We start from the raw sequence: 27,661 nt of genomic DNA on the forward strand, positions 1-27,661 counted from the left end.
TATACCATTAATTTTCAAGTTTTGGTCACAAAAATAGACTACAAGGAAAAAAATGACCAAAATATTTCATTTAATAGGTAAAAGGACCTAATACCCTAGATATATAAAAATAAAAATAAAAAAATAAAAAAATATTTTTTTATAGTTTTAGATTATATGTTTTCAAATTCGAACTTTTTTTAAAAAATTTTAGTTTCAATTTTTTTTTCCAATTTTTAAAAAAGTAATTTGAAAATACTTTTTGAAACTATTTTTAAAATTTTTATTTTTAATTTTTTAATATTTATTTTTTATTCTATAAAATTTTAAATCTCAATCTCAAATCCCTACCCATTAACTCTAAACCTTAAGGTTTGGATTAGTTAACCTTAGGAGTATAAGTGTATATTTACATTTTTAATAAAATATTTTGATTATTTTGATCTTTAGAATCTATATTTGTGACATAAACTTTTTTAGTGATATTATAAGTATTTCTTTATTGAGTTATTAGTGGTTGAATCTATACTATACTAAAAGGAGGATAATCTCCAATTCTAGCATGTCCACGTCAGCATAAATAATCATTCAATCAGAACATTTCGTTTTTGGGCTGGGCTTTAAAATTTTTCTGAATTAACTTATGTGTGGGTTTCTTTTGATTTGGGATTGGGCTTTTAGATCATCTAATAATTAGATCTAGGTCTACGACGTGGAGCTGAAGTCGCCCGTGTCTCTTCTCGCCTCCTCTACCACTTCATCTTCTCTCTTCTCCTCTGCCACTTCGACTTCTCCCCGTAGACCATTTCGACTGAGTTTTAATCGATCCATCAATACTACTTCTTTATGGTTTCACTCAAGCTCCTTTTTTTCCTCTTTCTTTATATACTGCTCCATTCCTATTTCTTCTATCAATTTTCTCTTACACTCCTTTAATTTTAATTGATATGATCGTTCTGACTCCCCATGTCTCTCCTCCTATATAAAAACCTTTTCCGACCTCCAAGCTCATTCAACAACATCCATAAAATGTCCTCCTGCAACGCAAACTCAACCGGCAAAATCTTTAGCCAAATCTCCGGCGGCTCTATTTTTCAACGCCATAACACCAGGACTCTCTGACTCAGAGTTACGCTTCAGTTTATTCCACTTATGGGAATCAAGAAACAAGGAGGAGAAGCATGCCATGTGGGATTAAAAAATCATCCAATCAAGACAAGTTTTTTGACACGTCAGATAGGCTTCGCCGCGTGGACTTAGTGATTCCGCTTAAGCCCAAATCGATCAATTTTCTTTTCTGTGTTGGCTTCTATATTTGGGCTTAAATTAGATTGTTATTGCCCAAATGGACCCTACTCAAAACACAAAACCTACGACAGAATAATTGATCGTATCTACCACTTCGTCTTCTCCGACTGAAAATCACACAAACTCAGATCTAATCGACCCACTTCTAAACAATCAATTCTCAACTTTACTCATGCCACTTCTAAACTCAGATCAAGTAGGTATGATCTTTTACTCATTAACATAACTCTATACTGTTTTCTCCGTGTTTTATAAATAAACAATAAACATCAAATATTAATTCTCAAATCGTTGCATCAAATATTTATAATAAACTAAATATGTAAAACATAAACATTTTAATGTTGTTTTATTTAAATAAATATATAAAACTAAATATGTTATAATAAACATTTTTAAATGTTGTTTTATTTAAATCAATGAGTATTTAAATCAGCTTTACTAATTATAATTTAAAAAAAAACAGATTCTAATCATAAGAAAAAATATATAATATAGATATATAAAAATATGTGATGCTGAGATTAATAATAATGTGATGCTGAGATTAATAATATATTTTATAATATGTTTTACATAATTATTTTATTATAAAATATATTATTAATCTCAACATCACATATTTTCAGTGAATATTATAAAATATTAAATGAGAGACATATAAAAACATACACATGATATAAATAACACATATAACAAAAAAAATATGTGATGTTGAGATTAATAATATATTTTATAATAAACTATATATGTAAAAATATTTTTGAGAATAACTTAGGTTTAAAAAATTCTTTATTAATTTCACATTGTTCATTATTCCATACATATTTTAGATAGTAGAAGACAACAAATTGTGAGTTTTACTCATTTTAATTCAATTTATTATTTATATTTTATAACATAGATATAATATATTGTAATATACATATAAAATATATGTTATTTGTATATAGCCCCGGGTGTAGCCCGGGCAAAATCTCTAGTTCTATTAGAAATTTAAAATAATAAAATATAAGAGATTTATGATAGAAATTTAATGTACTTGTATAAAAAATAATAATTTGTGAAAGGGAGAGAATATAAATTGGAACCACAACATTTCCTAGTCTGCGATCAAAAGCTCACATTGAGAAAGAGAGAAGTGGAGAAGTCTTTCACAGCAAAAAAAAAAAAAAGTAAAAACCCCACCGGAGAAAAAGAAGAAGATGTCGTGGCAATCGTACGTTGATGACCACCTTATGTGCGATGTCGAAGGCAACCACCTCACCGCCGCCGCTATTCTCGGTCAAGACGGCAGTGTCTGGGCTCAGAGCGCCAATTTCCCTCAGGTTTCTCTCTCTTCTCTGATCATTGGGGTCAGATTCAGCCGTCTTTTCCGTGATTTTAGATCTGAGAAATCTCGGATCTGATTTCGATTTCACCATCTCCGGAACCTGATGAGAAAATCGATCTGCTTTTCTGGATCAGTAGATTGAGTTCAACATAGGGATCCCCATGTGTTTATCTGATAATCTAATGTGTGTTTACAGTTGAAGCCTGAAGAGATCAAAGGAATCACCACGGACTTCGAGGAGCCTGGGTTCCTTGCCCCAACCGGTCTATTTCTCGGTGGAGCCAAGTACATGGTTATTCAAGGTGAACCAGGAGCTGTCATCCGAGGCAAGAAGGTAACATTATTCTTATCTAATTGCTTGTACATCTTATGATAGGAATCAGAATTCATTTTACAATAATGTGAATCTCTATGCAGGGACCTGGAGGCGTTACTATCAAGAAGACGACTCAAGCCTTGGTCATTGGCATCTACGAGGAGCCCATGACTGGAGGGCAGTGCAACTTGGTTGTGGAAAGGCTCGGGGATTACCTCATCGAGTCTGACCTCTAAATTTTCAGTTTCAAAGTCTTCTTTTTAACTAAAAAATGCTCTTTGTCATTGTGATTGAATCGTTGTGCTATCAAAACGCAAATCAATTTGAAGCCTTGGAACCAATATCTTGTTGTTGGTCTTTGTTACTGGGTTTGTGTCTCTTATGTAATGGCATTTGGATCATCTTTTTTTATCCCTTCATATGTATTGTGTTTTTTCTTTAGATTTTTTATTTCTCCATAGTTTTGTTTTTCTCAAATTGATCTGCGGTAGGTTTATGTTTGGTGGTTTTGAACATTTCTGTGTACAATGCCACATAAAAGAACGTTTGTAGAAAGATGAATTTACGTAAAGAAAATGTGATGTAGAAATAGTTTAGGAACTTGGACTTTTTAGACTGGGTTCGAAACTGGGAAGGATAAGAGTCCTTCGATACTATTTTGTTTCTTTTCATAGCATCGTAGTAATAAACAACGTAGGGACAGCCAGAGGCAAACGCTAGTTCTTCGTCACCATTAGTGCCCATTAAGTACCAGATTCACGTTTGAAGGAAGAAACACAGTAGTTTTCTCTGTCCATTTTTGCTTCTTGACATTTTCAAGAACCCACAAAGTCGCAAAATCTTCATTAGGCATGATCTGCCTTATAACCCCTGTTCGGAAACTCGCTAGCCTCTAGTTGGACGGTCGGGTTGGGCCTAGCGCCGAAAGAGAAAATCGGAAATTAATCGGAAATTATGCAGGGTGGAATTTTAAAATTCTTTACTATGTTATAAAACATGTTAATCTTTAATTGTGTATAACATTAATACATTTCTATGTTTAAGATTGTATAAAACAAACAAATAGAATATATAAACTTAATATAGTGTACTTTTCATTAAAAGTATGAATATAAATGATATTTATAAAATTTTAGATCAAATAAATAAATAAAAATATTATTAAAAAAATATATAGATTAGGCGGCCGCCTATGCGGCTAGACTGTCATTTAAGCGGTCTAGACAGAGAAAATCGGATATCCGATTTTTTAAACCGGTTGGCATAAATCAAAGCGCAAGAGTGACGCGTAGCGTCTAGGCGGCCTATTTTTAAAACAGGGCCTACAACTTACCATTGTGGTTGATGAGATTTTTTAAAATCTTTTTTGGTGTTTCAGTGGTACATAATTCTTCAGATCCATCATCAAAACTCACAATTCTCTTGCCTCTATACTGTTGAGTTATATAATACACAATTTCATTGATGCATTGCATACTCCCTTGCCCAATGATCGGTCGGCCGTTCTGAACACTGCCGGCTAAAATATTCACATTGGTCTTCAAAATTTTTAAATTTATCTCTATAATATTATTTGAGAAGTCACTTTCCTAGGTATCACGCTCACGTTAATTCTCACGGTGGTTGATTACTATGATAGCCTTAATGAATTCAAAAAAGCATTTAAATACTATTATTTACTTTATAAAAAAATTCAAATAAAAATATAAAATAAAAAGGAAATATTTATAAAGTTTAAGAAAAAAAAATGAAAATATATGTATATATAATATGATTTCATAATAAAAGGAAAGTTCACAAAATAGTAAAATATCATTTAAAATATATTTTTAAATATATAAAATATACTTTTGAAGTAATAAAATACTTTTCTTATATCTATATATTCTTATATGAAAACAAATATTTGTATATAATGTGATTTTATAAAAAAAAAGTTCACATAGATGATCTTAATATTAGAATAAAAAAATATTTTTCTTTTAAAATATAAGTTTACACAATGCAAATATGTATATTTACAAAGTAACTAGATGAGCACGGGAATAAATTTAAAAATAATTAAATTATAATATTGATAAATATTTTCTCTTGGTTGTTTATAAATTTTAGGTAATTTTGTAATTTTTATGTATCATAAATAAAAAAATGTACTAAGTGTCTTTATGTTTTCATCTTAATTAGATATGTGAAAATTAATAAAGTAGTACTCTCTTCACCTCTATTGTCACCTGTTTTGAGTAAAAAGGATAAACTCGGTTACATCACTTTTTATTTTTTGTTAGATATTGATTTCAAAAAGTGACATATCTTGAACCTATATATATCGTCTGTTAAGGCACGACCAATGTGATTAACTGATCCTCGAGTTCCGAAACTAAAGAAAAGCAGCAGAGATTTTGAGAGAAATCGCATACCGATATAGAAAGGTCCGATGCCGACGCCGGGTTTGAGGAAATCGGATTGAAATGGAGTGTTATTAGTTGTTAAGGGGATGTATCTCACAGTAGAGCCTCTCCAGTTCTTGAGGACTATGCAAGAAGTCATAGAGCTTTACTTGGTTCCATGCTACTTCGGTATGTGAGATATAATCCCCCTTTGCTTTTATCCATTTACCCATGTGCATTTTGATCATATAAATTAGGATTTAGCCATGTTTAGGTTGCATTTTGCATACATGAATCCTTATCAGGTATTGGAGTACTATGCTGACCCGGGAGATTAAGTGAATCTCAAGTGATCCGGAGAGCAAGATAATCGGTAAGCAAGATAATGAGGCAGTTGAAACTATTTTCTTTTCTGAGACCATTGGTGAATTTGTTTTGATCACTTGAGATTATACTCTATAGGCTTGAAAGAACTCATCGTCTACTCCAACATCGACTTCTGGCAGAGATTTTGAGAGAAACCGCATACCGATATAGAAGCTCTATGACTTCTTTCATTAAGGTAGGATTGGGTCACTGCGGATGAGATCTCGGTAGACGATGAAGCTCTCCGGCGAGGTGACGACTTAGGAAAGAAAGCGATGGTTCTTGGTTCTCAGTTCGCGTGTCTAGGTTTTGAAGTGTTTTAAAGTTGGAGGAGATCTCGAGGTTCGATGGAACTCTCCGGCGTGATGACAGTGCGGTACTCTTTATTGTAGTGAACATTCCTGTTGAGGTAATATAAGCAAACTCATCTAAAGTTTAGCAAAAGAACCTTATTCAACTATATGTACTGTATTTTCATTAATTTTACGCTAGAATAAATGAATTTTATTATAAAGATGAGATTTGCTATTATCTATTTTCTAAAATAGCAATCTCCAAATTATAAAATGAAATATGGAGAAATGTTGTTCTTCCTCTGTAAATAGAGATGAGTAAGATTAAATTTACTTCTAAATTCTATTATCACAGATTTCACCTGTCGCAGCTATAATACATTCTGAAAACTTAAATTTAACACAGTAATGAATATGCAAATCTAGTAAATAATCAAATTTATAAGTCACTACGTATGGTACATAATCAGAGGAGAAACAGATGTAACCCAAATGAAACTGATTAAAGAAACAATTGCTCAACAACATCCATCGGCTTGGTTGATAGACTAACGAGCCATTCAAATAATCAAGAAAACCACAATCAAAAGCTGAAACAGTTCATGTCTACTTCTCTGATGAGTTTGGTCCTCTCTTCTTGCCAAAGCCAACAACTGAAGACAACACAAAAATAATCGAATAAGAACCCAATTGTCGATTAAATTTTAAAACAAACTTATTAAATACCATGATCACAGTGTGTTTACTTTTCAGAAACTATTATATCAGTGATCGAATATTAAGAGTGGACTAAAACATCTCTAACAAACTTCATACGATTGAGACGAATGTTCATGTGGATGATCAACATTTAATCAAAGTACACTCTACGCTAATGTCAAAAAAAAAACATCAAGTATTGTATTAAACAAACAAAATCACAAGATTATGCAACTAACCTAATGCTTGGTTTTAAATGGCGCATGGCGAGGTAAGGCAATGAGGGTCTCGCCTCTCGCCTTGCGCCATGGCGACACAAAGCGATCGCTTTGTGTACGAAGCCAATAACAGTAACTACCATCATTTTACTACACGTAATGTTCAAGTATCAAAACCGGTTATGAAAAACTTGTAAAGCTCTTATTTGGAAGGTCAGATTAGGCTTTGGAGATAAATTATATATGATGCAAAGGCTTCAATCACAAACCTAGATCGGTTTCATTACCTAATTGTGCACAAATCAATTTGGTTTAGCTTAAATTCGATAAGGCAGCGCTTTGGTCGCCATAGAGGTTAATAAGAAAGCGCTCAAAGCGAGCGCTTTGTGTATGTTGCCTTGCCTTGAGGTGTCAAGTCGATGAGGACATCGCAAGACCTCGCTTTGCGCCATGGCGACCAAAGCGAGCGCTATTTTAAACCAAGACCTAATGCAATCTAATGGTGAACAATACAAACTGTTGACTGGTTGGAATCCGATTTGCTCAACAAAATTTAACATGGAATTCATAATCACATATTAAGCTTGTGATTCAAGAATAAAGTTAAAATGACTAATCAGAAGACCTAATACGTTTAAAATGAACCAAAGGAGTGACAATATCGATCAACAAAACACTAATTCAACTTCTGAGATCGATCCCAACGTAACAAATGAACGACCTAGGAATCCTATTACAGAAAGTGTAAAAAAGCTATATACCGGCGGTGACGAAACGGCGGTTGTGTTGCAATCGCTTGTGAGCACGGCCACGGGGCTTCTTCTTCTTGTCCTGCTTGGCCACTTTCGGTGTCTGACCTCTCACCTTACCGGCACGAGCCAATGAACCGTGCACCTTCCCTGCGATTCATTAAACACACAAGATCAGCAATATTTTCAAGAACAATCACCAAAAATTCTAAAGGTAACTCGAAGCGTAAAGGAAACAACTTGTAGAGAGGAATCAATCACCCATGATCAATTACGGAGACACTTCTGGCTTCTCTGCTTTGTTGCTGTATGCGCCGACGTTAGGTGACACCTTTTTTTCTAGGGTTAGGAATAATACCGTCGGTTTATATATTATACATACTCCTTTAATTGGCTATAATGGATATTTTGGGTTTAAAATGGTATTTATATAAACCAAGTGTGTTTCCAAACACCTTAAGCAAGTTAATTTAGCTTTGGTTCAAGGTTCTTACAACCGAACCGAACTGGTCTGTTTTCTACCCCGGTCTAACTGGTAACCATTTGCTTTGGTTCGAGGTTTCTTACAAACAAGCTCTTTAATATGATCACTGTCGTGCCCATAATGCCAAACGATTCATAAGGAAGACATTGGCGATCTCTACATTATCCATCAGTTATATTTGTTCGGACCATGGATGATTTTTTCTTACTTTTGTTTTTTTAAATGAAATTAGTCTATGATTTTTTATAGATTATACACTCAATTCGAATTTAATGTGGTACCAATTCAAGAGTCCAAAACGTAACAGAGATGGAAAACCAGTCAGGTAAGGACTCACAAAATAACAAGACCAAACTCGAATCTGTTCTTGTCTCTGGAACTTATAACATCTTATACAATAAAGGAGACTTTAGTCTCTCCTTAGGCCGCCACGTCACCAAATAAGGATGGGCGTTTTTGAACACGTGGCCTCTTCTTTCTTCGTGTGTTCTCGACTTTTTTTAGTGGCAAAGGAAAGTGGGTCATGGCCCGTAACGAGCGTTTAGTTGGCCGGAGGACAAGATATGTCGTCACCAACACCAAAATTTAAGCAAAAAAAAACCAAAGCTTCACCTTTTACACTTCCACGATTCTCTTAATGCTTCCAAAACTCTACCATCAATTGTAACACATGATTTAACTCTTCAAAGTCTTTGTACCATATATTTATTGTTCAAATAAATCTTTGCAAAATTACCTCTTACTCAAAGTTCCAATAGATAGACAGCAGCCGCTAGGGCTAGAAATCACGATAGGCATCATGAGTTTTCTTTTGTAATGGAGATTCGGTTGCGAAATTGAGAAATCTCGCAACGAAGCTGCACAATCTGATGACTGAGGAACTTTGAGATGGTGCGTCTAGACGACGATAATGGTAATGAGCTTTCCCTCCTTTTGATTTGATCATTTGAATCTGACAAGAAACAACTTTCAACAGGAGCAAATCAAAACTTACATAGTGAAAACAGATTGGCTTTCACAGTAAGCATGTGGATTTCAGACATGTGGTAGAATTTTAGTGTGGAAAATTCAATCGAAAAGATCAGATATCTAGAAAGTCTCCAAAGGCAGCTGTTGTCGCAGATTGTGAACTCATCTCTTATAAAAGCAGGATTTGCTTTTGTTTGTTTTCTTTCCAAAGTCTTTTGGTTACAAGTTTGGTGTGTTCTTATGGCAGGCTTTTTGATTCAAGAAGGAACAGCGACAACGCTTCTCCAAGGTTCCATATTTGTTCATCGCCTTAACACTTTTAAACATATGCTGAAAGAGGGAGCTGTTTACAAGCTCAGTAGGTTTGATGTTACCTGAGACACTACTCTTTGCATAATCAGCGAATAAAACTGGTGTCTGAGACACTACTCTTATTGACTTTCAAGAGGTAAGAAACTATCTTTACATTGCTTCTTCCATGTTCTTACTTACCCTCAAAATGATTTTAGGGAAACTCTATCCTCTAGCTTCATCAAGAACGTTTGAATCTACTGCTTGCTTTAGCCAAAGAATATGATGTTAACAGAGAGCAAGTCTAGAAATTCATTAGGCAATATCTTGGGGTTGAGGATGCACCCAGTAAATCTTTTGTTTTTGTATTTTGATTGATATTCTTCAATATATTTCTCTAGATGAACGAGCCCTCTTTAGGTGACGATGGAGAGGTTCATTCTACAGATAATGAGGCTTTATCTATTGTTTCCTATCGCATTGAGTGGAATATGAGACATGCTCTGAAGCCTACATATGAAACTCTCTTTGAGTTGTTAAAATACTCTTCCTGGAGGGTTGCATTTTTTGTCCATCCTATGTGTTGATCTTCATTAGTCATGCTACAGATGTGGCTTACTCCTGCTTCTTTAAAGCTTGATCAAATCACTTGGGATGATCATGCTTCCTTGCTTGAGAAAACTGTTGCTAATGAGATATGTGAAAGTATTTTCTATTATAATAATATCCAAAACAACTTCGGTTTCTTATCTAACATTCTCTTATTTATAAAGCGGTGCAACAAATCAGCAACATCTTCGATCTTAAAAAAAATTTGGAATAGGGCCTCGATGCTTTGGTTATTATCATCCATCTATTCATGGTTAGTTTTATACGCATGTTTCTTTGATCGTCACCAGTTTAGCCCTACTGCAACTTTTGCATTACATGTTTACCAACTCTTTCATATACTATGTATTTCTCCTTTTAACATACAGTCTAACATCTTATAATGCGTTTGGACAGGCGGGGACAACAACCTAGGTGACGATACGCCAGGAGCCTCATGTGTGTCCTGCATCTGCTCAAAAAACCATAAGCTGTCTGCAACTGATCAGGCCACCTGCAGTGGTGGCTTCCACTTACTGAAACAACAGGAACTGAGGAAAACACAGTCGGGAGCTCAGCAAAGGAGCCACATGTTTCAACAACAGAGAGGGAGCTTAAGAAGGAACCCAAAGCATAAATGCTGAAGATAGCCAAGTGAAGACTCTTCCACTTTCTCGCAAGCTTTTTTTTCATTTAGTGTTTTTAAAGAAAATATTTATGGTTCTACTTTCACATTTCCTATATTCTAAATCAATAAAAGAATATTTCGTCTTAATCCATCTAAGTCTTGGTTGACATTTGTTTCTAAGCTCTGGGTATTAACGTATTTAGATAACTTTTGCTGGTGACAAAAAAAAAACAAAACACACTTGGATATTAAACTCTGAGAACAACTACTCGGATAAGAAAGGGGCAACTAAAGACAAAGTCTAAAACGTGTATAAGTTTGTATATAACGCTTTTTGTTTAAATTTTAACTAAATGAACTTTGTTATTATTATTGGTTATTTATTCTATTTTATTGAATCAATTAGTCACAACCACTTACGCTATTCCATTTTGAATTAATCAATATCAAAACAAAATCATACCTTATAGTCGCTAACAAAGATCTATCGAAAATGTATTATTCTCTTTCAACATATTTTTATTTTCGTATTTTAAACATATTCTATTTACTAAAACGATTATAACATAAATTATAAATTTATATAAGAATAAAACATATAAACCCGGCGCGTAGCGCCGGAATACCACTAGTAAGATATAAATTACCAAGTGATCAAAAACAAGCAAAGTCTTATGTCTTTCATCTAACGATTTAACAAACAAAAAAGGTTGCAATGATAAGGGTTTATGAGTGAATAAATCTACCATTTTTTCACTCGTCTTCATCGATGACCTTGGTGCCCAAACCAGACAATCCTTCAGCAGGAATCTCAGCGACAGTGACAAGAGAGTAAAACTCCTCCTTGTCGTCTTCATCATCATTTCTCTTACGTGCAACATAGACTCTGACTCTCCTAGGAGGACCACGGATTCCCCTGCTCCATATCTGCTTGTTGAGCTTAACATCCACTCTAACATCCTTTGTTCACATTGCTTTCAGTGCAAACTTCATAATCTCTTTGATGACATTGGGTGCCTTCTTCTTGAATGTGCTGCGTACATATATTTATAATCGATCGAATCAATCAGCATCTGTAAAACCCTAACGAAAATGTACATGGAGCAATAAGGAAGGAGATGATGTTAATGGCTCGTCCTAATAATCTTCTTCTACAAACAAAGAGATGTCACAACATTTTTATCAGCTATGAAGGTGCCTGTGGACACTACAAGAAAAAAAACTTTTATTAGCGGACGAAAAACGCTATCTAACGATACGATAGTGGTTTATGAAGCGCTGTATCATCGCCCGTCATAGTAGGTCAGGCACATTAGATAGCGGTTTTTTGCACTGCTATTTTATTGTTATATATTATAGCGCTTTTATGTATGCAATTAAATATTTTTTTATAACGTTTCTTTTTTGTTATTATTATCTTATTAAATAATTAAAAAAAATTAAAAAATATATATCGAGATAGCAATTTATAAATTAAAATTGATTTATAATTAAAATTAATTTATTAATTAAAATTGTATTACAAAAACGAAACCCAAAATTAAAAAGAAGTCTAAACCCAGATTAAAAAATAAATCTAAATCTAATCTTCTCCCATCCACCTCGCCGCATCCTCTTCTTCCTTTTGTGTCTTTGTCATCTCTCTTTCTCCACCTCTCTTCTTCTTCTTGCTCGGCTTCACCTCCACCACCACTGCTAGCTTCCTTTGCCATCTTAAGAATCAAATGAAAGTCTCAGAACAGAACACGTGATTCACTAATCAAATCCGAGGATACATCTTAAAAGAACAATCCAAACTTCACCTGTGTAATCCTGACATTGGCTTTCCAAAAAAAAAAAAGGAACCATAACTGACATGGATAAACAGATCTGAAAACCCTAAAAATTAATACCCAAAATTAAGAAAACACAGATGCTGAGAGAGAGAGTCAAAACAATCGAACCTGCTTCAGGAGTTTTAAAACGTCACCGGACAAGAGGATGAGCACTGCGATGATGCGAGGGCTTTGCTTTGACAAAACTTCATCACCACCTCGAACTCTTCACGCCTCCTCTCTCTGCCGCCGTTTCAGAAATCACCCTCGCTACTAAGCACCACCATGCTCCCTCCGAGTTCGAGACCGGTGACGACAGCGACGAACTCAGACCGGTGCCGTCGTCTCTTCTTCGATGGTGGTCCAACAACCAGTTGCTTTGCCCTCATTGGGTTCATCTTCGATGTTGTCGCTGAAGAAAGAAAAATAAAAAGTCGTATAGGAGAAGATAAGTGAGAAAGAGAGAGACTAAATTGTGGCCTTTGGATTACGTTGCATCAATGGCTAAGAACCCTGATCTTTCAGAAAAAAAATTAACCAATGACAGAGAAGGTTGGAGATAGACAAAAGAATAATTTCAGCCCTTAGATTAGAATCAATCAATGGTCATAAAAAGAAGCACTAAAATTGTTTTTAGATTTCTTTTTAATTGTTTTATAAATTGCCTAAATGTAAAGATTATATATTGTAATTTAACATATGAAATATAAATTTTGATTAGATTTTTGTGGTTATATGATTTTCAAAAACTGCATAATGGGGTTTTTATCATTAGTTTGTGTAAAGTGTTTTGTGTTATGATTTTAGGGTTAAAAATTTTGAAAGTACAAGGGTTATAGTTACTATATAAGGATTTGTGATTAAGATTTAGATTTAAAATTTGTTAGATTAATAAAAATTTAGATTTGAAATTTATATGTATTGGATGTATGGTTTATACATGTTTCATGTTAGGATTTAGGGTATAGAGTTTGATTGAGGAATTAAGGTTTGTGTATTTGGAAGTTATATATTAAACTTAAAAAGAATAAATTTGAGTTAAAATTCAAGATTTGAAGTTATAGTGTGAGAACACAAGATTTTTAAGGTTTATACTTGGAGTTTAGGGTTTAAAAACTTGTTTAGGGTTTAGGGATTAGATAAACCAAACATAGCGTTTTAATTATTTTGCTATTAAACATCCGCTATCATAACGTTTCCAAATATACTACGTTATCATAGCGTTTCAAAATATACAAATGCTATTTAAAACTAACGGTTATGTCAACCATAGCATAAAGACAAAAAAACACTATCCTCTACTGCTATCAAAACCAATATTTCTTGTAGTGGGAGGTTGATAGTGTACTCCCTGGTAACAATCTCCTCCTTTCTTCCCTTGCCTTTCTCCATTTTCGTCTGATCTATCTTCTCTTCAGACGGCACAGTGAGAAAATTAAAAGAAGCTACGAAAACCCTAATATACAGATTCCCAAACTATTATTATTTGGGCCTAATGAATAGGCTTTATGGTACGCAAATATACTGTCTTCATTCTAAACTATAGTCTAATCTCATTCAGTCCAAATATAAGTCCAGGGTATGTTATAATAATATAGTCCATTCTCATCATGTCCTTGTAACTAATCTATTAAAATATAACAGGACTGCTGAAGACAATTCAGAAAATATTATGGAAGATGACTAGATGGGGAGATAATGAGAGCCATTGCTACAGGTTACTTTAGAACACTTTCCGAATCATCATATTATTTCGAATCATCAAATTCAGAAGAAATAAATGACGCTTTTTGGAAAATATCTTTACAACAATCACAGATGCGATAAATCAGAAACTCACAGCTTCAGTTACAGAATGAGAGGTAAAACTTACATTTGCGATGCACCCTGATGGAACGAGCGCTTTATTTTTCAGAAGTTTTAGGACATAGTGAAAGGAGATTTGACTTGTATGATCAATGAATTCTTATTTGATGGTACCATTATTCAATGATTAAAAGACACAAACATTTGTCTCATTCTGAAAAAGATAAGCATGTTGATATGGTCCAATTTTTGACGATATTACTGCTCTTATTAGGTTCTTGACAAAGAGTAGGCAAATATCTGGTATCTCTATCTATCGTCAAAGGAAGTTTGTCCCATTGTAATGCAGAAAACTGTAATATGAGCTCATGAATTTGTTTTCCCTTTGTAAGAGGAGATCTTCGGTTAGATGTTCGAGATGGGAACGTTGGCTAAGCGGTCCGTGAACAACTTCAGGACCGATCTGGTGACTCGGTGGATCTTTGATTTCATCAACTAGAGATAGGTTGTAGCTTGGGATAATGTTTGTTTCAAGATGATGATCTCTTTTTTCAGGCTTGTGGTATGTTGTCTGAAATGGATTCATGGTTACTATTGTCTAAACTATTATTCTCGGGGGATTCTTGGTGACGAAGCAATTTGAAAATCGATATGCTCCAGCTATTCACCCAATATTTTTGTGAGTTGCTTTAAGCTTTGTAAAGCTTGATGTCCCATAACCTCCGTCTGACCTGCACATTGAATCAAGATAAAGGAAACATTTCGTAACTCGCATGGTGCATGGGATAGAGTTTCGTCCAGATTGGCAATTGGTGATGTCGGTGGTGTTACGGTGATGTGAGTTACATCGGCGTTGAATTGCTGTCCTACGACATGCAGGGTGGAACCCGTGATTTTTGTTGCTCCGGATAAATCAGATGTGTGTGTTCCAGTCAATTTTATTTGGTTTTCACGCCGGATCTGTAGAGGGTTTTTGTATTAATTCCCACCTCCTTCCTTTAGCGCGCCAAATGACGGACCAGATGATCCACTCATAAATTATGGTTATGCTTTAATCTAATATGTTGAACAAGTATTGAACAAAATGATAATGCGTATGAGACTTAAAGATGGAAAAAAGTTTCTTAGTGATACTCAAAGTTGACATAATGATGAAGAACAAGATGTGTAAGAATACAAGTGAATTTGATTGTAAAAAGAGTATAATTTTGGTATGTGATTCTGAGGCTTGGATCCCTTTTTCTCCTTTGTCTTTATTTTATAGTCGGTTCTGAATAGAATAGTAATAGAGAATTATATCCGGCGTGTATTCAACACCATCAGTAGGAATATTAATGTGGCTCAACCTACCAGGGTTATCCTTGACCTTGTAGGCCAACTTTTAGCACAAACCCTTACATTGACACAAAGCTTTAAAGGCTTGAACATAATTAGCCTTAAAATTTTTAGGGCTTAATTTTAGCTCTTTTATTTTGCTTTATATAAATTGTATACAATATTTAACTGTATACTGGAATTTTAAATTTGTTCGATTATGCAGAATAAAGTTTTCTCACCACTCCGTAAAATCAATTTTTCTCGCCAAAAAATCAAAAACGAGTTTTCTTGCCAAAACCAAAAAAATCGAGCTTTCACATAAAACCCCGTAAAATGAGTTGTTTTGCCAAAACCTTAAAATAGGGTTTTCTACCAAAATCAAAAATCAATTTTTCTCGTAAAACCGAAAACACATTTTTTCGCCAAAACTTCAAAAATCAAGTTTCTGCCAAAACTAATAATCGGGTTTTCCTGCCAAAACCACAAAATCAATTTTTTCTGCTAAAAACTTAAAATCGAATTTTCCTGCAAAAACTGAAAATCACGTTTTTCTGCAAAAACTGCAAATTTAAAATTTCTCCAAGACCAAAAAATGAGTTTTTATTTGGAGGTTTAAATCACTAAAACATCCATCGGTTGTAAGCTTCTCGTGACGTTTATGTGATTATATGAAACACCTCGTTAATATAACATGAATCCCTCCAGAAAAGATGACTGTGTTAACAGAAGGTTAACGATATTAACGGTGGATTAACGTTTTAATAGTTGAGGGTTTAAAAACATAAAGTTTTAATTGGGGGTTTTCCATCTGATCTAAAAATAGTTAGGGGTTTAAATCGCTAAAAACATTTCACGAATTCTCATAACACGTGTTATTTATATCATATAAATCAAAATTTTCATTTAGTTTTAACTTTTTACCTTTTTAGCTTTTCTTTTGACCTTGTTATCTGCAAACTTTTTATTTGTGTGCATGTTGTTTTGTAGTTAGAGCATCTCCAATGGTTGACTTCAATTTTATCTTAAAAAATTCATTTTTTTTTTCAAAATGAAGTAGCAATCACTCCAATGGTTTGCTTCATTTCTTTCTTATAAAAAGAATATTCCAAGTATATTTCATCTCTACTTTATCATTAATTACTAATAGACACCTTATACTTTTTTATATTTACTTATTTTTCCTAACTATTTTGTTTTAAAAATAATCCAACATAATTATTATTTCATATAAATTTAATATTCTCATATAATGAATTTATTACATAACATGAATAAACAAACACAAAACATCATAATTTGTATAAAAAACACCATATATATAATATTTTTCTACAATTGATTAACAAAAATGTTTAGAGTAAGAAATGAGCTTATTTATCTTTGATTCTTTTAAATCGAGTTAAAAAAGTTCTTAAAACAAATATTCATATTCATATGTTTTTTGATATAAACATCTGATTAGATAAAATTAATAGTCAAAATTTTGAAATTAATTGGATTATATTAAAGCATATATAGTTTATTTCGTCAAAAGATAAGAATAAATAAAAGTTAAGTACCAATTTATAACGAAAAAGTTCATCTTTAAAAAAATGAAGATATGTACAGTAGATTTTCAAATTTGAAACAACAATGTTCATTATTTCATTTTGAAGCAAAAAAATGAAATAAGGTTGAAGCAAAACTTACTTCAAAATAAAGCAAAAAATGAAATATAAAGTGGAGTTAGAGATGCTCTCGGCAGATAATTTGATTTATAATTTTAGATAAAGAAAGAAGACGTGGGTGTAGTACAACTAGGTCAAATTTTGAATTTCCTTTATTAATTTCATTTAGTTTTTAAATTTGCTTTTCAAAAAATGATCTATATTCTATTTCTGAAGGATTTCCAATCAGTCGGTGAGACAGGCCCGATGTTAACGTTACCAGTAGTCACCACACTCACACTTGGGCTGAATTTGGGCACATCACCGTGGATGTCGTTGTTCGACACATCGAGTGTCCTAAGCATAGGCAAATTGGTAAGCTCTGTCGGTATACTCCCAGTGAGTTGGTTATTAGAAAGATTGATGGTTTCCAAGGAAGTAAGCTTAGCAAAACTCGGAGGTATCGTACCCGTGAGCTCCTGCCTCCCAAGATCGACCACTGTAACATCATTACTTCCAGAACAAGTAATCCCAAGCCAGCTACGACCACACGGATCATTCCCTTTCCAACTCTTGGCTAGCTTCACTCGATATCCAAACGAATCAGCTACAGAAAGCAAGGCCTCGACGCGAGGATCACACGGAGCACCAGCAGTTTCCAGACAGAAGCTATTCGTGTTGGCTATTATATCAACAGCGACGGAGTTGTCGAATAAGGGAGTTGGTCCTTGAAAGCAGTTATTAGTCAGATTCACGACAGTAAGCGATTTGAGACCAGTAAAGGACGGTGGGACAAGACCAGTGAGCTGATTCTCTCTTACATTGAACAACCTGAGAGACTGTAAACCAGAGAGATCAGGGATGGCACCCCAAAAGGTGTTAGCTTGCAGATCAACCTCGACGAGAGAAGTCATCTTCTGTAACACCGAGATAGACCCGAATAGCTTCTGTCCGTTGAGATAGAGCTGCTGTAACGAGGAAGCTCCGAAGCTGGAAGGCAGCACTCCCTGCAGATTATTGCGAGATAGCTTCAAAGAAACGAGGCTTGGGAGCGTCTGGGAGCTGAAGAAATCAGGAATCGAACCCGCGAGGTTGCAGTTGACGAGAGAGAGGTTCTTGAGAGACGTGGCTTCTTTAATAGTCTCTGGAATCTCCCAAGAAGCGAAAGGGTTGTTGTCGAGGTACACTTCTTGCAACGAGTTCATCCCCGAGAAGAGATTCGCCGGCGTCGATTCGAAGAGATTGTCGTGTAGATTCAGCCTCTGTAGATGCGTTAGTCCCGAGAGATCAGGAACCGGGCCGGAGATTTTGTTGGAGAATAACTCGAGGACGATGAGCTCGGAAAGTTTCTGGAGATCCGGAGGGAGAGTCCCGCTGATGCCTTTCTGTTTAAGCTGGATCCTCGTCACGCGGTTGCTTCCGTCGCATTGGACGCTGGGCCATTTGCAAGGGTCAGGGTTCGACCAGTCCACGTCTGGTGTGAGATGAAGAGTAGATTTGAGGGATTGCATGATCGTCGCATCGTCTTGAGAAGCGGCGAAATTCACAAGGGACAGGAGGAGACAGAGGAGGCAAAGATGTGATCTCGTCATTTTCGCGGGAAAAATGAGATGGAAAATTGAGACTACTTGAGAGTGTTGTGTGATTGTGGGATAGAGACACTCTCTCTATTAATAATAGATAAACAGTATAAAATGGGAAAATCATATTTTAAGTAAGAAGATCGAAACGATTGACTGATTGGATGAAAATTTGGTAACTCTCTGACCACTTTTATGGTAAGAAGGAAACAAATAAAAATCTACGGATCAAGATGAGAAAACGATATGGTCTTTGATTTATTATTCTCTTTCCTGTATTTCTATGATTGATTTTTTTTTTGGCATTTTCAGCTCCCACTAATGATTGAGGAATTGAGGATGGGTACGAATTGAATACTCTACCATAACTTGGATGAAAATTTGGCAACTCTCTGACCACTTTTATAGTAAGAAGGAAACAAAGAAAAATCTACAGATCAAGATGAGAAAAACGATATGGTCTTTGATTTATTATTCTCTTGCCTGTATTTCTATGATTGATTTTATTTTGGCATTTTCGGCTCCCACTAATGATTAAGGAATTAAGTATAGGTACAAATTTAATACTACTATAACTAGATGATAATCCGCCATAATCTCCGCCCAGAGTTTTTTTTTTTAAATATATTGTATTAAAATATTATAAACAATATACATTTTGTTATCAATAATTTTTTTTTACATTTGATTAGATGTGGGTATTCGGGTACCATTTGGTTCGGTTCGATTCAGATCCTTACGGGTTTGGTTTGGTTCTCATCTTTGTGGGTCTGGTTCGGGTTTGAGTTCAGATAACTTATTTATTTACTTTTTTTAAAAATTAAAGTTTATATATACTTTAAATATTTCAAAATCTAAAAATATAAATAATTTAGAACATATAATTTTGAATAATGTATGCCAAAATACTTAAACGTAACTTAAAATTTGGTTTAGATTAAATATTTGGATTGAAAATCAATATATATTTTAAGTATTTTAGGTATATTAAGGTGATGATTGTTTAAGAGGTTTTTGGATTTTAGTTTTTAGATTTTAAATTTTGGTTTTAAATTTTTGGTTTTTGATTTTTCTGTAGATTTTGGTTTTTCAAAAACTTGAATGGTAATTTTAGATTTTGGTTTTTGGTTTTTGTCTTTCAACTATAATACTATTTATAATAAAATATTATTTTAAAAACAATAAAAAATAGAAATAGTATTATTATGAAAATAAAAACTTATTTTAAATTTTATTTAAAATATATCATTAACTAAAAACTAATAATTACATATTAAATATACATTTAATTGATATCTCAACGAAAATACATAGTTAACTGTTAAGCTTTTTAAACAAATTAAATAAAATTTACTTGTATTTTTAAAATATGATAAATTTTAATGAAATTACGAAATTAAAATATTACAAAATACTTATCAATAAATGAATTTAGAGTCCTCCTTCTTCCACGAGTTGGAACCGTGCCGACACATTTTCATATCGTCCCAGATAGATAGACTCCTTTCCCGCTGCTAAGGGAGAGCAATATTGAGTAGGAATTCCACTTCTTGCTTAGATAATTAATAATTATATTTATAGAAGCAAAATTAAAATAATTATATTTTAAAAATGGTAGTCATACATAAAATTTATGTAATTCAAACATTTAACATAAAAATGCCATATATTATATAAAAAATAAAGTTACAATGTAATAAATGTATAATAATTATTACCACAAAATTCAATTAATTATATATAATTTTATAGTAAAAATAGTAAATAAATAATTTACCTAAACAAAATTCCAATAACTTAAACTTTAAAGAATAATATTATTATTTTTTATGTTTATTCATGTGCTTTGTATAATAAATATAGATAGTAAATGTTTTTCCTAAAGTTAATAATTTTTTGCAAAAAAAAAAGCAAAAACAAAATGGTTTTCGTGGGTAGAAGCGAGAAAAATGTGGATTCTAGATTTTATACATAACACAGGAAAACAATGGAAAAATTAGTTGCCCTAAATATTAGGGAATCTAGTTTGTTAAAATAATGATTGGATCAAAACTAGATTTTGGAAAATCAAAAACCAAAAATTAATTCAAAAACTGAAAACAATCAATCTCTAAGTATCATTTAGCTTCTTTTTTTTTACGTCAAATGACCATTCTATTACTCAAACTTGAGGTGGTCTGGGATATCATCTAGCTATTTTAAACATATACTTATAACTATCTGTATATATTTTCAAGTATTTTGGACAACTTAATAACATCTTATATATTTTGCATATTCTTTTAGAATTAAATTTAAAAATAATTAATATATTTAAGTATATAAAGCTGGTTCGGATACCTAAAATATTTCGGTTCGGATCGGGTTTGGTTCCGGTTTTCTATATACCAAAATTTTGAACCCATTCGGATATCTAACCAATTTTTGTTAAAGTTCAGTACTATTTTTTTGGTTCGGTTTTGGTTCAGTTTTTTTTTGTATTCAGTTTTTTTTGCCAAGACCTATATTTTTATTATGACAAAATTTAAACGAAAATGATGATGGTTCATATTGATTTTGGGTATGCAATAATTTTTAAACAAAAACACACTTTATTATGTATGTGACCCATTTAGTTAATCATTAAAAACTGTTTCAGATTGTCAATAGACACTTTTAAATATTCTCTGTTGGTGTTGTGATGAATAGAAAGAAGATTAGGGTTAGGAAAGCAATTTTTTTGTGCAATCCATGTTCTAAGCTCCTGGAGGAACCTAGCTTCTTCAGCGAAGCTGGAGGTGATTTCAATTGTTTCTAAATAAATCATGTAAGATTTTCAAAATAAATCTTGTAAGATTTTCGAACAATATCAATTAATAAAACCTTACACATGCTGAATTGTTTCTCAATTAATATATAGGAGATTAGATTAATCAACATAATACCTCTTGTTTATTTACAATATATTTATGGTAAATAAATTAAAATAATCATTTTATGTATCTTATATGGTATATAATTATATTTCCATTATATTGACATAAATATATAGTATATTTTAATATAAATATTTGATATAACAAACAAATTTAAACCATTAATCCCAAAATTTTTGATGTGATATTTTTTCGATGCAAATTTCAAAATTAAAATATTAAGGCCTCAATACTCTTTTTATGCAAATTTTAAAATTAACATATTTATGTATTTTAAATGGTACATAGTTTAATTTAAACAATATTAAATAATACATATATATATTATTTAATTTGAATATCTATTAAATAAAAATTCATATTAATACGACTTTATGATCATTGTATCTTGCTATAACAAGAACAATTGAGCCATTGATCACATAATTTTCAAAGGAAGTTTTAACATTTTTTTGTAATTTAAAGTCATTTTCAAGAATTCAAAATATAACATATAAGAAAAAAATCCAAATTACATGTTTAATGTGATTTTTTAATTTCTTTTAATAATATAAAAATAAACAAAAATGAGGAGGATACAAAAATTGTTAATATAATGTTCCTCAGCAATTGGATTTTGGACCTACAAATTATTCAATTGATTCTTATGTTGCCAAGTAAGTCAAATTGAAATTTTAATTAAATGACACATCATCAAGTCTCTTTTGTAATTACTACAAAATATAAGTTACAACTTTTAAAATAATTTTCAATTAATATATAGGAGATTTTCAGTATTTATATGACTTACTTCACAGTTTACGGATATCTAATTTCTCGATTTGTTTTGATTAAAAAATATGGATATTCAAAAACCCGGACATCCATAAATTTAACAGATATTTGCGACATATATTTATAGATATGTTATCCACTTGTTCAACACAAGTAATCTAGAAAAACTATAAAAGTTTGTTTACAAAATATATTTTACATAATATAAAGTAAAAATAAAGATTAGTGAAATTATATGTTCTAATTTTTTTTAAAATTAGTTAAAATGTTTCTTTAAAACATGAAATTTAGAAAATTGTAATTTATAAAGATTTATATTTCTTTCTTAACTTAATACTTTTATATGAGATTTATAAATTGTATGTTAAATAATATTTATACAAAATTATACATTTAAAATTCTATATTTATTGTAGATATATATATATATATATATATATATATATATATATATATATATATATATATATATATATATATATTTGTATAAAACTCGAATCGGAGCGGATATCTGACTCTAATTTTTATAGAATTTATAATTTGCTTTTTAAATGAATATTAATTTTAATCGAATCAAAGTTAATAGATAAAATGTCCGGTCCTACTAACAATGTTGATCGGCTTATATAGTTTGAATATTGTTTATAGATCTTGGAGTTTTCTTGACGTCATTTCCATTTTCTTCTATAAAATAATACTATTATATTCTTCGATTAGCTTTTGTGTGACAAACTCTAAAATGCGTGAAATGTATCTCTGTGATTCAGCGAAAAGGAGATAAGGAGTATGCAAGTGGAATGGCAGATTGGTTTGATACGAGATAGGCAAATGTCTTAAGGAGATGAGACTTTTTTTTTTGGTTCAACTTCTACTTTCCATTAACCAAAAGAGTTTGGACCTACATCATTGTTCACTCCTAACATAGATACATCCACCTCAAAGATCTGTTTTAACCAACTTGGCACCATAGAATACAACTTAGAAACATAATTCATAAAAGAAAGAGCTTCCTTCGCTATCCTATCTGCCGACTTGTTACCTTCTCGTGAGTAATACTCGACCCTATAGCTCCGGCTTGTCGAGAGAAGATGGGAGATTTCTTGGATGATTGGATAGAGCTTTGGCCAAATAGGTTCCTTCCCGCAATCATGCTCGCTAATACCATAGAATCTGTTTCAAAGATGACCTGAGTGTATCCCAGTCTCAGCATCGTTTGCATTGCCCATTTGAGAGCTGTTGCTTCAGTTTCTATTGGTGATCCCATTCCTCGATACCGTTGAGCTCCAGCCCACAGCAACCGACCAGTAGAATCTCTACTTATCCAACCAATGCCTTGATTCTGGAGTTGCATTTGATCCAGCTTTGCATTGGCGGTTTCCAGTTGAAAACCCTTCTGTTGCTTGTGGATTTTTTAACCTCTACACTTTCCTCCTTTCTTCCTTCTCATTCCTTCATGTCCTCGATGGCCTTGGTGACAGTATCTGGAGCAGTGTAGTCTATGTTTTGGAAAACAAAAGCATTACGATTCTTCCAGAGACGCCACAAAAGCCATGGAATCAGCTCTGCATTTACATCTTCTTGAGGGTATTGTGCCTGTAAGCTCAACACACGACAGATATTTGAATATAGCGAGTCAGACATTATACCATCAGGCGGGGCATGAATGGGAGACATTGCCCAAACCAGGCGTGCATAGGGGCATTGGAACAGTATGTGATTTGCGGTTTCGCTTTCCATGGAGCAGCGCATGCATCTACCCTCTTTTGAAATATGACGACGTTTCATCATTGCTGCTGTTTGTAATGCGTCACTTATGCATCTCCATAGGAAGTGATGTACCATTGGACTCGTTTGTTGCTTCCAAATCTTTTGGTAGAGACCATCGAGACTTGGTTGGTCGACTGTTGTGCCCTTCTGCTCTGCCTCAATGATGTTCTTGAGAACCCAATAGCCAGACTTCACTGTGTAGTGACCGGTCTTTGTATACTCCCAACTGTAGGTATCGTCCCCTTTGTCTCCGTGTAGGTTTATGTGAGCGATCTTAAGCTGTATTTCCAGAGGAAACAGGTTGCTTATCAGGCTCGTGTTCCATTCTTTCTTAGAACAAGACATCAGGTCGCTCACTTTCGTCTGTGGTGATAAGAGGTGACGATATTGCTCTGGAATGAGCTTTGTGGTATCAATGGGGTGCGCTGGTTTACTTCCTAACCATCTCTCTTGCCATATATTGGTGTTGTGGCCATTGCCTATTATCACTTTGGCCCCTTGTCTGATCAGCTGCTCAGCCGCATGCATACTTCTCCATGCGTAGGAGGGTCTTGATCCAATAGGAGCGTTTAGGGGGTCAATATTGCGGAAGTATCTGCTTTTAAAAACTCTGGCCAAGAGGGATTTAGGATGAGTGATCATGCGCCATAATTGCTTCCCAAGGAGATGAGACTTTGTTAGGAAATTTTAGACTTTTTAAATATGCAAACTCAAAAATAGGATGCAAATGTTGTAAAAAAGTATTTTTATTTGAATTAAATTTAACATTCAATTCAAAAAAAAACATTTAATTATGGTCAAATTAGTGAGGAAAATCATCGTAACGTGCTAAGAAAGTTTAGTATACATCGTTTATTTATTTTTACATAGATTAATTTCTTTATCCAAGAGTCACGATTCTGTGAGTCATCGTGGTAAGTGAACAATGGTCCCAATGATCTACCGTAGTTAATGTATATGATGATGTCCTGATTCGTTTTACTTTAGAGTAACTATGATCACTGATGTCTTTGGTCATTGTAGGATGTATAGAATCACAAGTAATAAGAAGTCCTTCTCTTATTCAATCTCAAAGCTCTCAAATCACAAATCACAAATCATAAGTTATGCAACATCATATGCATCTCCTTATATATAACTCATAGTTTCCTAAACTTATTAGAAATCACACAAATAGATATTTTCCTAATTCTCAAAGATAATCATAACTCAATATAAAAGGAAACTTGCAAGTCAAGCTTATTCAACAATCTTCCCCGTAAGCTTGAATTCACCTTCATCTACGTCCTTGACACCGATCAAACTTCTCATCTCGACAAACTTGGTTCTTCCCAAAGACTTGGTTAGTATGTCTGCTCGCTGCTCAGTTCCGGGTACATGTTCCACTTCAATTTGCTCTTTCTCAACACATTCACGTATGAAATGAAATCTTCGATGTATATGCTTGCTTCGGCCATGAAAGACAGGGTTCTTAGTCAAAGCGATTGCAGATTTGTTATCTACCATTATCTTCACCTTCACGCAAGTCTTTCCTACAACCTCACCAAGCAATTCTTGCAACCATATTGCTTGTTTCGCTGCTTCCGTAGCAGCCATAAATTCTGCTTCACACGATGATAGAGCAACAATCTCCTGCTTAGTTGAACACCATGTTATTGGACTTGCATCAAGATAGAACACGTGTCCTGTAGTGCTCTTACCGTCATCCTCATCTACGTTATGAGAGCTATCACTGAATCCGACTACTTCCAACCTTGATGACCTCAAGTACACGACACCAAGAGAGACAGTTCCTCGGATGTACCTTAGTACTTGTTTTAGTGCTGCACCATGTGACTCCTTTGGTTCCTGCATGTATCGACTAAGTAGTCCCACGCTAAATGACAGGTCCGGTCGAGTGTGCAACAAGTAACGCAGGCAACCTATGTTCCTTCGGTACTCTGTTTCATCAACACCCTTCTCTGCAGGTGACTTGGATAGTTTTGCGTTGAAGTCCATCGGAACATAAGTCGAGTTGCACGTCTTCATGCCGCTTTCATCAAGAAGTTTCATTGCATACCGGCTCTGTTTCAGTGTAATACCTCCATCAAACTGATGTACCTCAATGCCTAAATAATATGTTAGTCTTCCAAGATCACTCATCTCAAACTCGATAGCCATACTTTTCTTAAAGCTATTTATAGCTGTTAGCGAAGAACCTGTGATGAGTAAATCATCAACATATACTACCACGATTAGGAGGCTCGTCTTGTCTTGCTTTCTGTATAGAGAAGGTTCTTTGGAGCATCTATGAAAGTTCAACCCAACAAGAATCTTGTTTAGCTTAGCATTCCAAGCTCGAGGCGCTTGCTTCAAACCGTACAACGCCTTTCTCAACTTATAAACTTTCCCTTCTTGTCCTGCGATCACAAAGCCCTCAGGTTGTTGTACAAATACTTCTTCCTTAAGTTCACCGTGCAAGAAAGCCGTTTTCACGTCGAGGTGATGTATTTCCCAACTAGATGAAGCAGCTAGCGCGATAACTAGACGGATTGTCTCTACTCGAGCGACTGGTGCGAAGACTTCATCATAGTCAATCCCATGCTTCTGAACGTAACCTTTAGCTACTAACCGCGCTTTGTATTTGATTACACTTCCGTCGGCATTACGTTTTATTTTAAATACCCACTTCAAACCAATTGGTTTTACTCCTTTAGGCAACTCAACTAAGATCCAGGTATTGTTCTTCTCAATGGAGCTTATCTCGTCTAAACACGCATCAATCCAGACTTGTAGCTTCTTTGCCTCGGAAAAATCCCATGGCTCATCATTGATGATCATAAGGAGACGTTCACATTCTCCATCGGCTAGGAGGACATAGTCTTCTAAGTACAGAGGTTTATTACTTACCCTTGTTGATCGTCTGGTTTGTGGCTGAGGTTGATTTGTATCAGGATCATCATCGTTTTCTTCTTCTCCTTCACTAGTTATGGTGATAGCTTCATTATCTCCTACTGCTCTTGCCTCTCCCGTTTCTTTCTTGTCATTGAGTGCCTTTAGTTCAAGTTCAAAATCTTCATCATGATCATCTTCTCTCGCCTCCTCTGTATTCCAACTCCAACTCTGATCTTCCTTGAAGACCACATTGCGGTTCACGACAATCTTTCGAGTTAATGGGTCCAAAAGCCGGTAGGCTTTAGACCCTGGCTCTGTTCCGAGATGTACTAGACATCTTGACCGATCATCGAGCTTCTTCCTCCCTGATACATCAGTTGTAGCATAACATACACACCCGAATACTCTTAGGTGGTCGAGATTTGGCCTCTTGTCTCGTAGAGCTTCATATGGTGTTTTCCCCTTAAGTGATCTTGTCGCAAGTCGATTTATCAGATAAGTAGAGTGTCGTACTGCCTCTCCCCATAACAAATTTGGAACATTCATGTGTTTTAATATGC

General features: G+C 33.9%; 3 protein-coding genes, 1 long non-coding RNA gene and 1 pseudogene across 13 annotated transcripts; 2 read left to right on the plus strand and 3 right to left on the minus strand.

Moving 5' to 3' along the window:
- The first annotated feature begins 2,369 nt into the window (after positions 1–2,369).
- LOC103828281 (profilin-1) lies at positions 2,370–3,382 on the plus strand. Its single transcript, XM_009103891.3, has 3 exons — positions 2,370–2,615; positions 2,817–2,954; positions 3,038–3,382. Exons 1-3 carry the CDS (start codon positions 2,493–2,495, stop codon positions 3,170–3,172), a joined length of 396 nt encoding a protein of 131 aa, XP_009102139.1. The 5' UTR covers positions 2,370–2,492; the 3' UTR covers positions 3,173–3,382.
- Positions 3,383–6,393: 3,011 nt separating this feature from the next.
- Positions 6,394–14,244, minus strand: LOC103828282 (40S ribosomal protein S30). Of its 2 annotated transcripts, XM_033274288.1 has the most exons (4): positions 14,233–14,244; positions 10,268–10,275; positions 7,661–7,798; positions 6,394–6,635 (listed from the first exon to the last, which is right to left on the minus strand). In XM_033274288.1, the coding sequence occupies exons 2-4, from the start codon at positions 10,269–10,271 to the stop codon at positions 6,589–6,591; spliced, it is 189 nt and encodes a 62-aa protein (XP_033130179.1). In that variant the 5' UTR covers positions 10,272–10,275; positions 14,233–14,244; the 3' UTR covers positions 6,394–6,588. The 2 variants fall into 2 exon arrangements, with proteins under 2 accessions (XP_033130179.1, XP_009102140.1); XM_009103892.3 differs by lacking the exons at positions 10,268–10,275; positions 14,233–14,244 and adding an exon at positions 7,910–8,031.
- LOC108869125 lies at positions 8,284–10,774 on the plus strand. Of its 2 annotated transcripts, XR_001955389.2 has the most exons (3): positions 8,284–9,045; positions 9,109–10,254; positions 10,398–10,774. It is a non-coding gene; the product is annotated as an uncharacterized LOC108869125 (long non-coding RNA). The 2 variants fall into 2 exon arrangements; XR_001955388.2 differs by having other exon boundaries at positions 8,284–10,254.
- Positions 11,359–12,320, minus strand: LOC117126623 (annotated as a pseudogene).
- Positions 11,359–24,466, minus strand: LOC103828283 (receptor-like kinase TMK3). 8 transcript variants are annotated; one of them, XM_033274287.1, is made up of 3 exons: positions 12,552–24,466; positions 12,411–12,420; positions 11,359–12,320 (listed from the first exon to the last, which is right to left on the minus strand). In XM_033274287.1, the coding sequence occupies exon 1, from the start codon at positions 18,781–18,783 to the stop codon at positions 17,410–17,412; it is 1,374 nt and encodes a 457-aa protein (XP_033130178.1). In that variant the 5' UTR covers positions 18,784–24,466; the 3' UTR covers positions 11,359–12,320; positions 12,411–12,420; positions 12,552–17,409. The 8 variants fall into 8 exon arrangements, with proteins under 8 accessions (XP_033130178.1, XP_033130177.1, XP_033130176.1 ...); XM_033274286.1 differs by having other exon boundaries at positions 12,411–12,430; XM_033274285.1 differs by having other exon boundaries at positions 12,411–12,477.
- Between the last annotated feature and the right edge of the window lie 3,195 nt (positions 24,467–27,661).

Source organism: Brassica rapa, chromosome A07 (genome assembly GCF_000309985.2).
Source record: "Brassica rapa cultivar Chiifu-401-42 chromosome A07, CAAS_Brap_v3.01, whole genome shotgun sequence".
Classification (NCBI taxonomy): domain Eukaryota; kingdom Viridiplantae; phylum Streptophyta; class Magnoliopsida; order Brassicales; family Brassicaceae; genus Brassica; species Brassica rapa.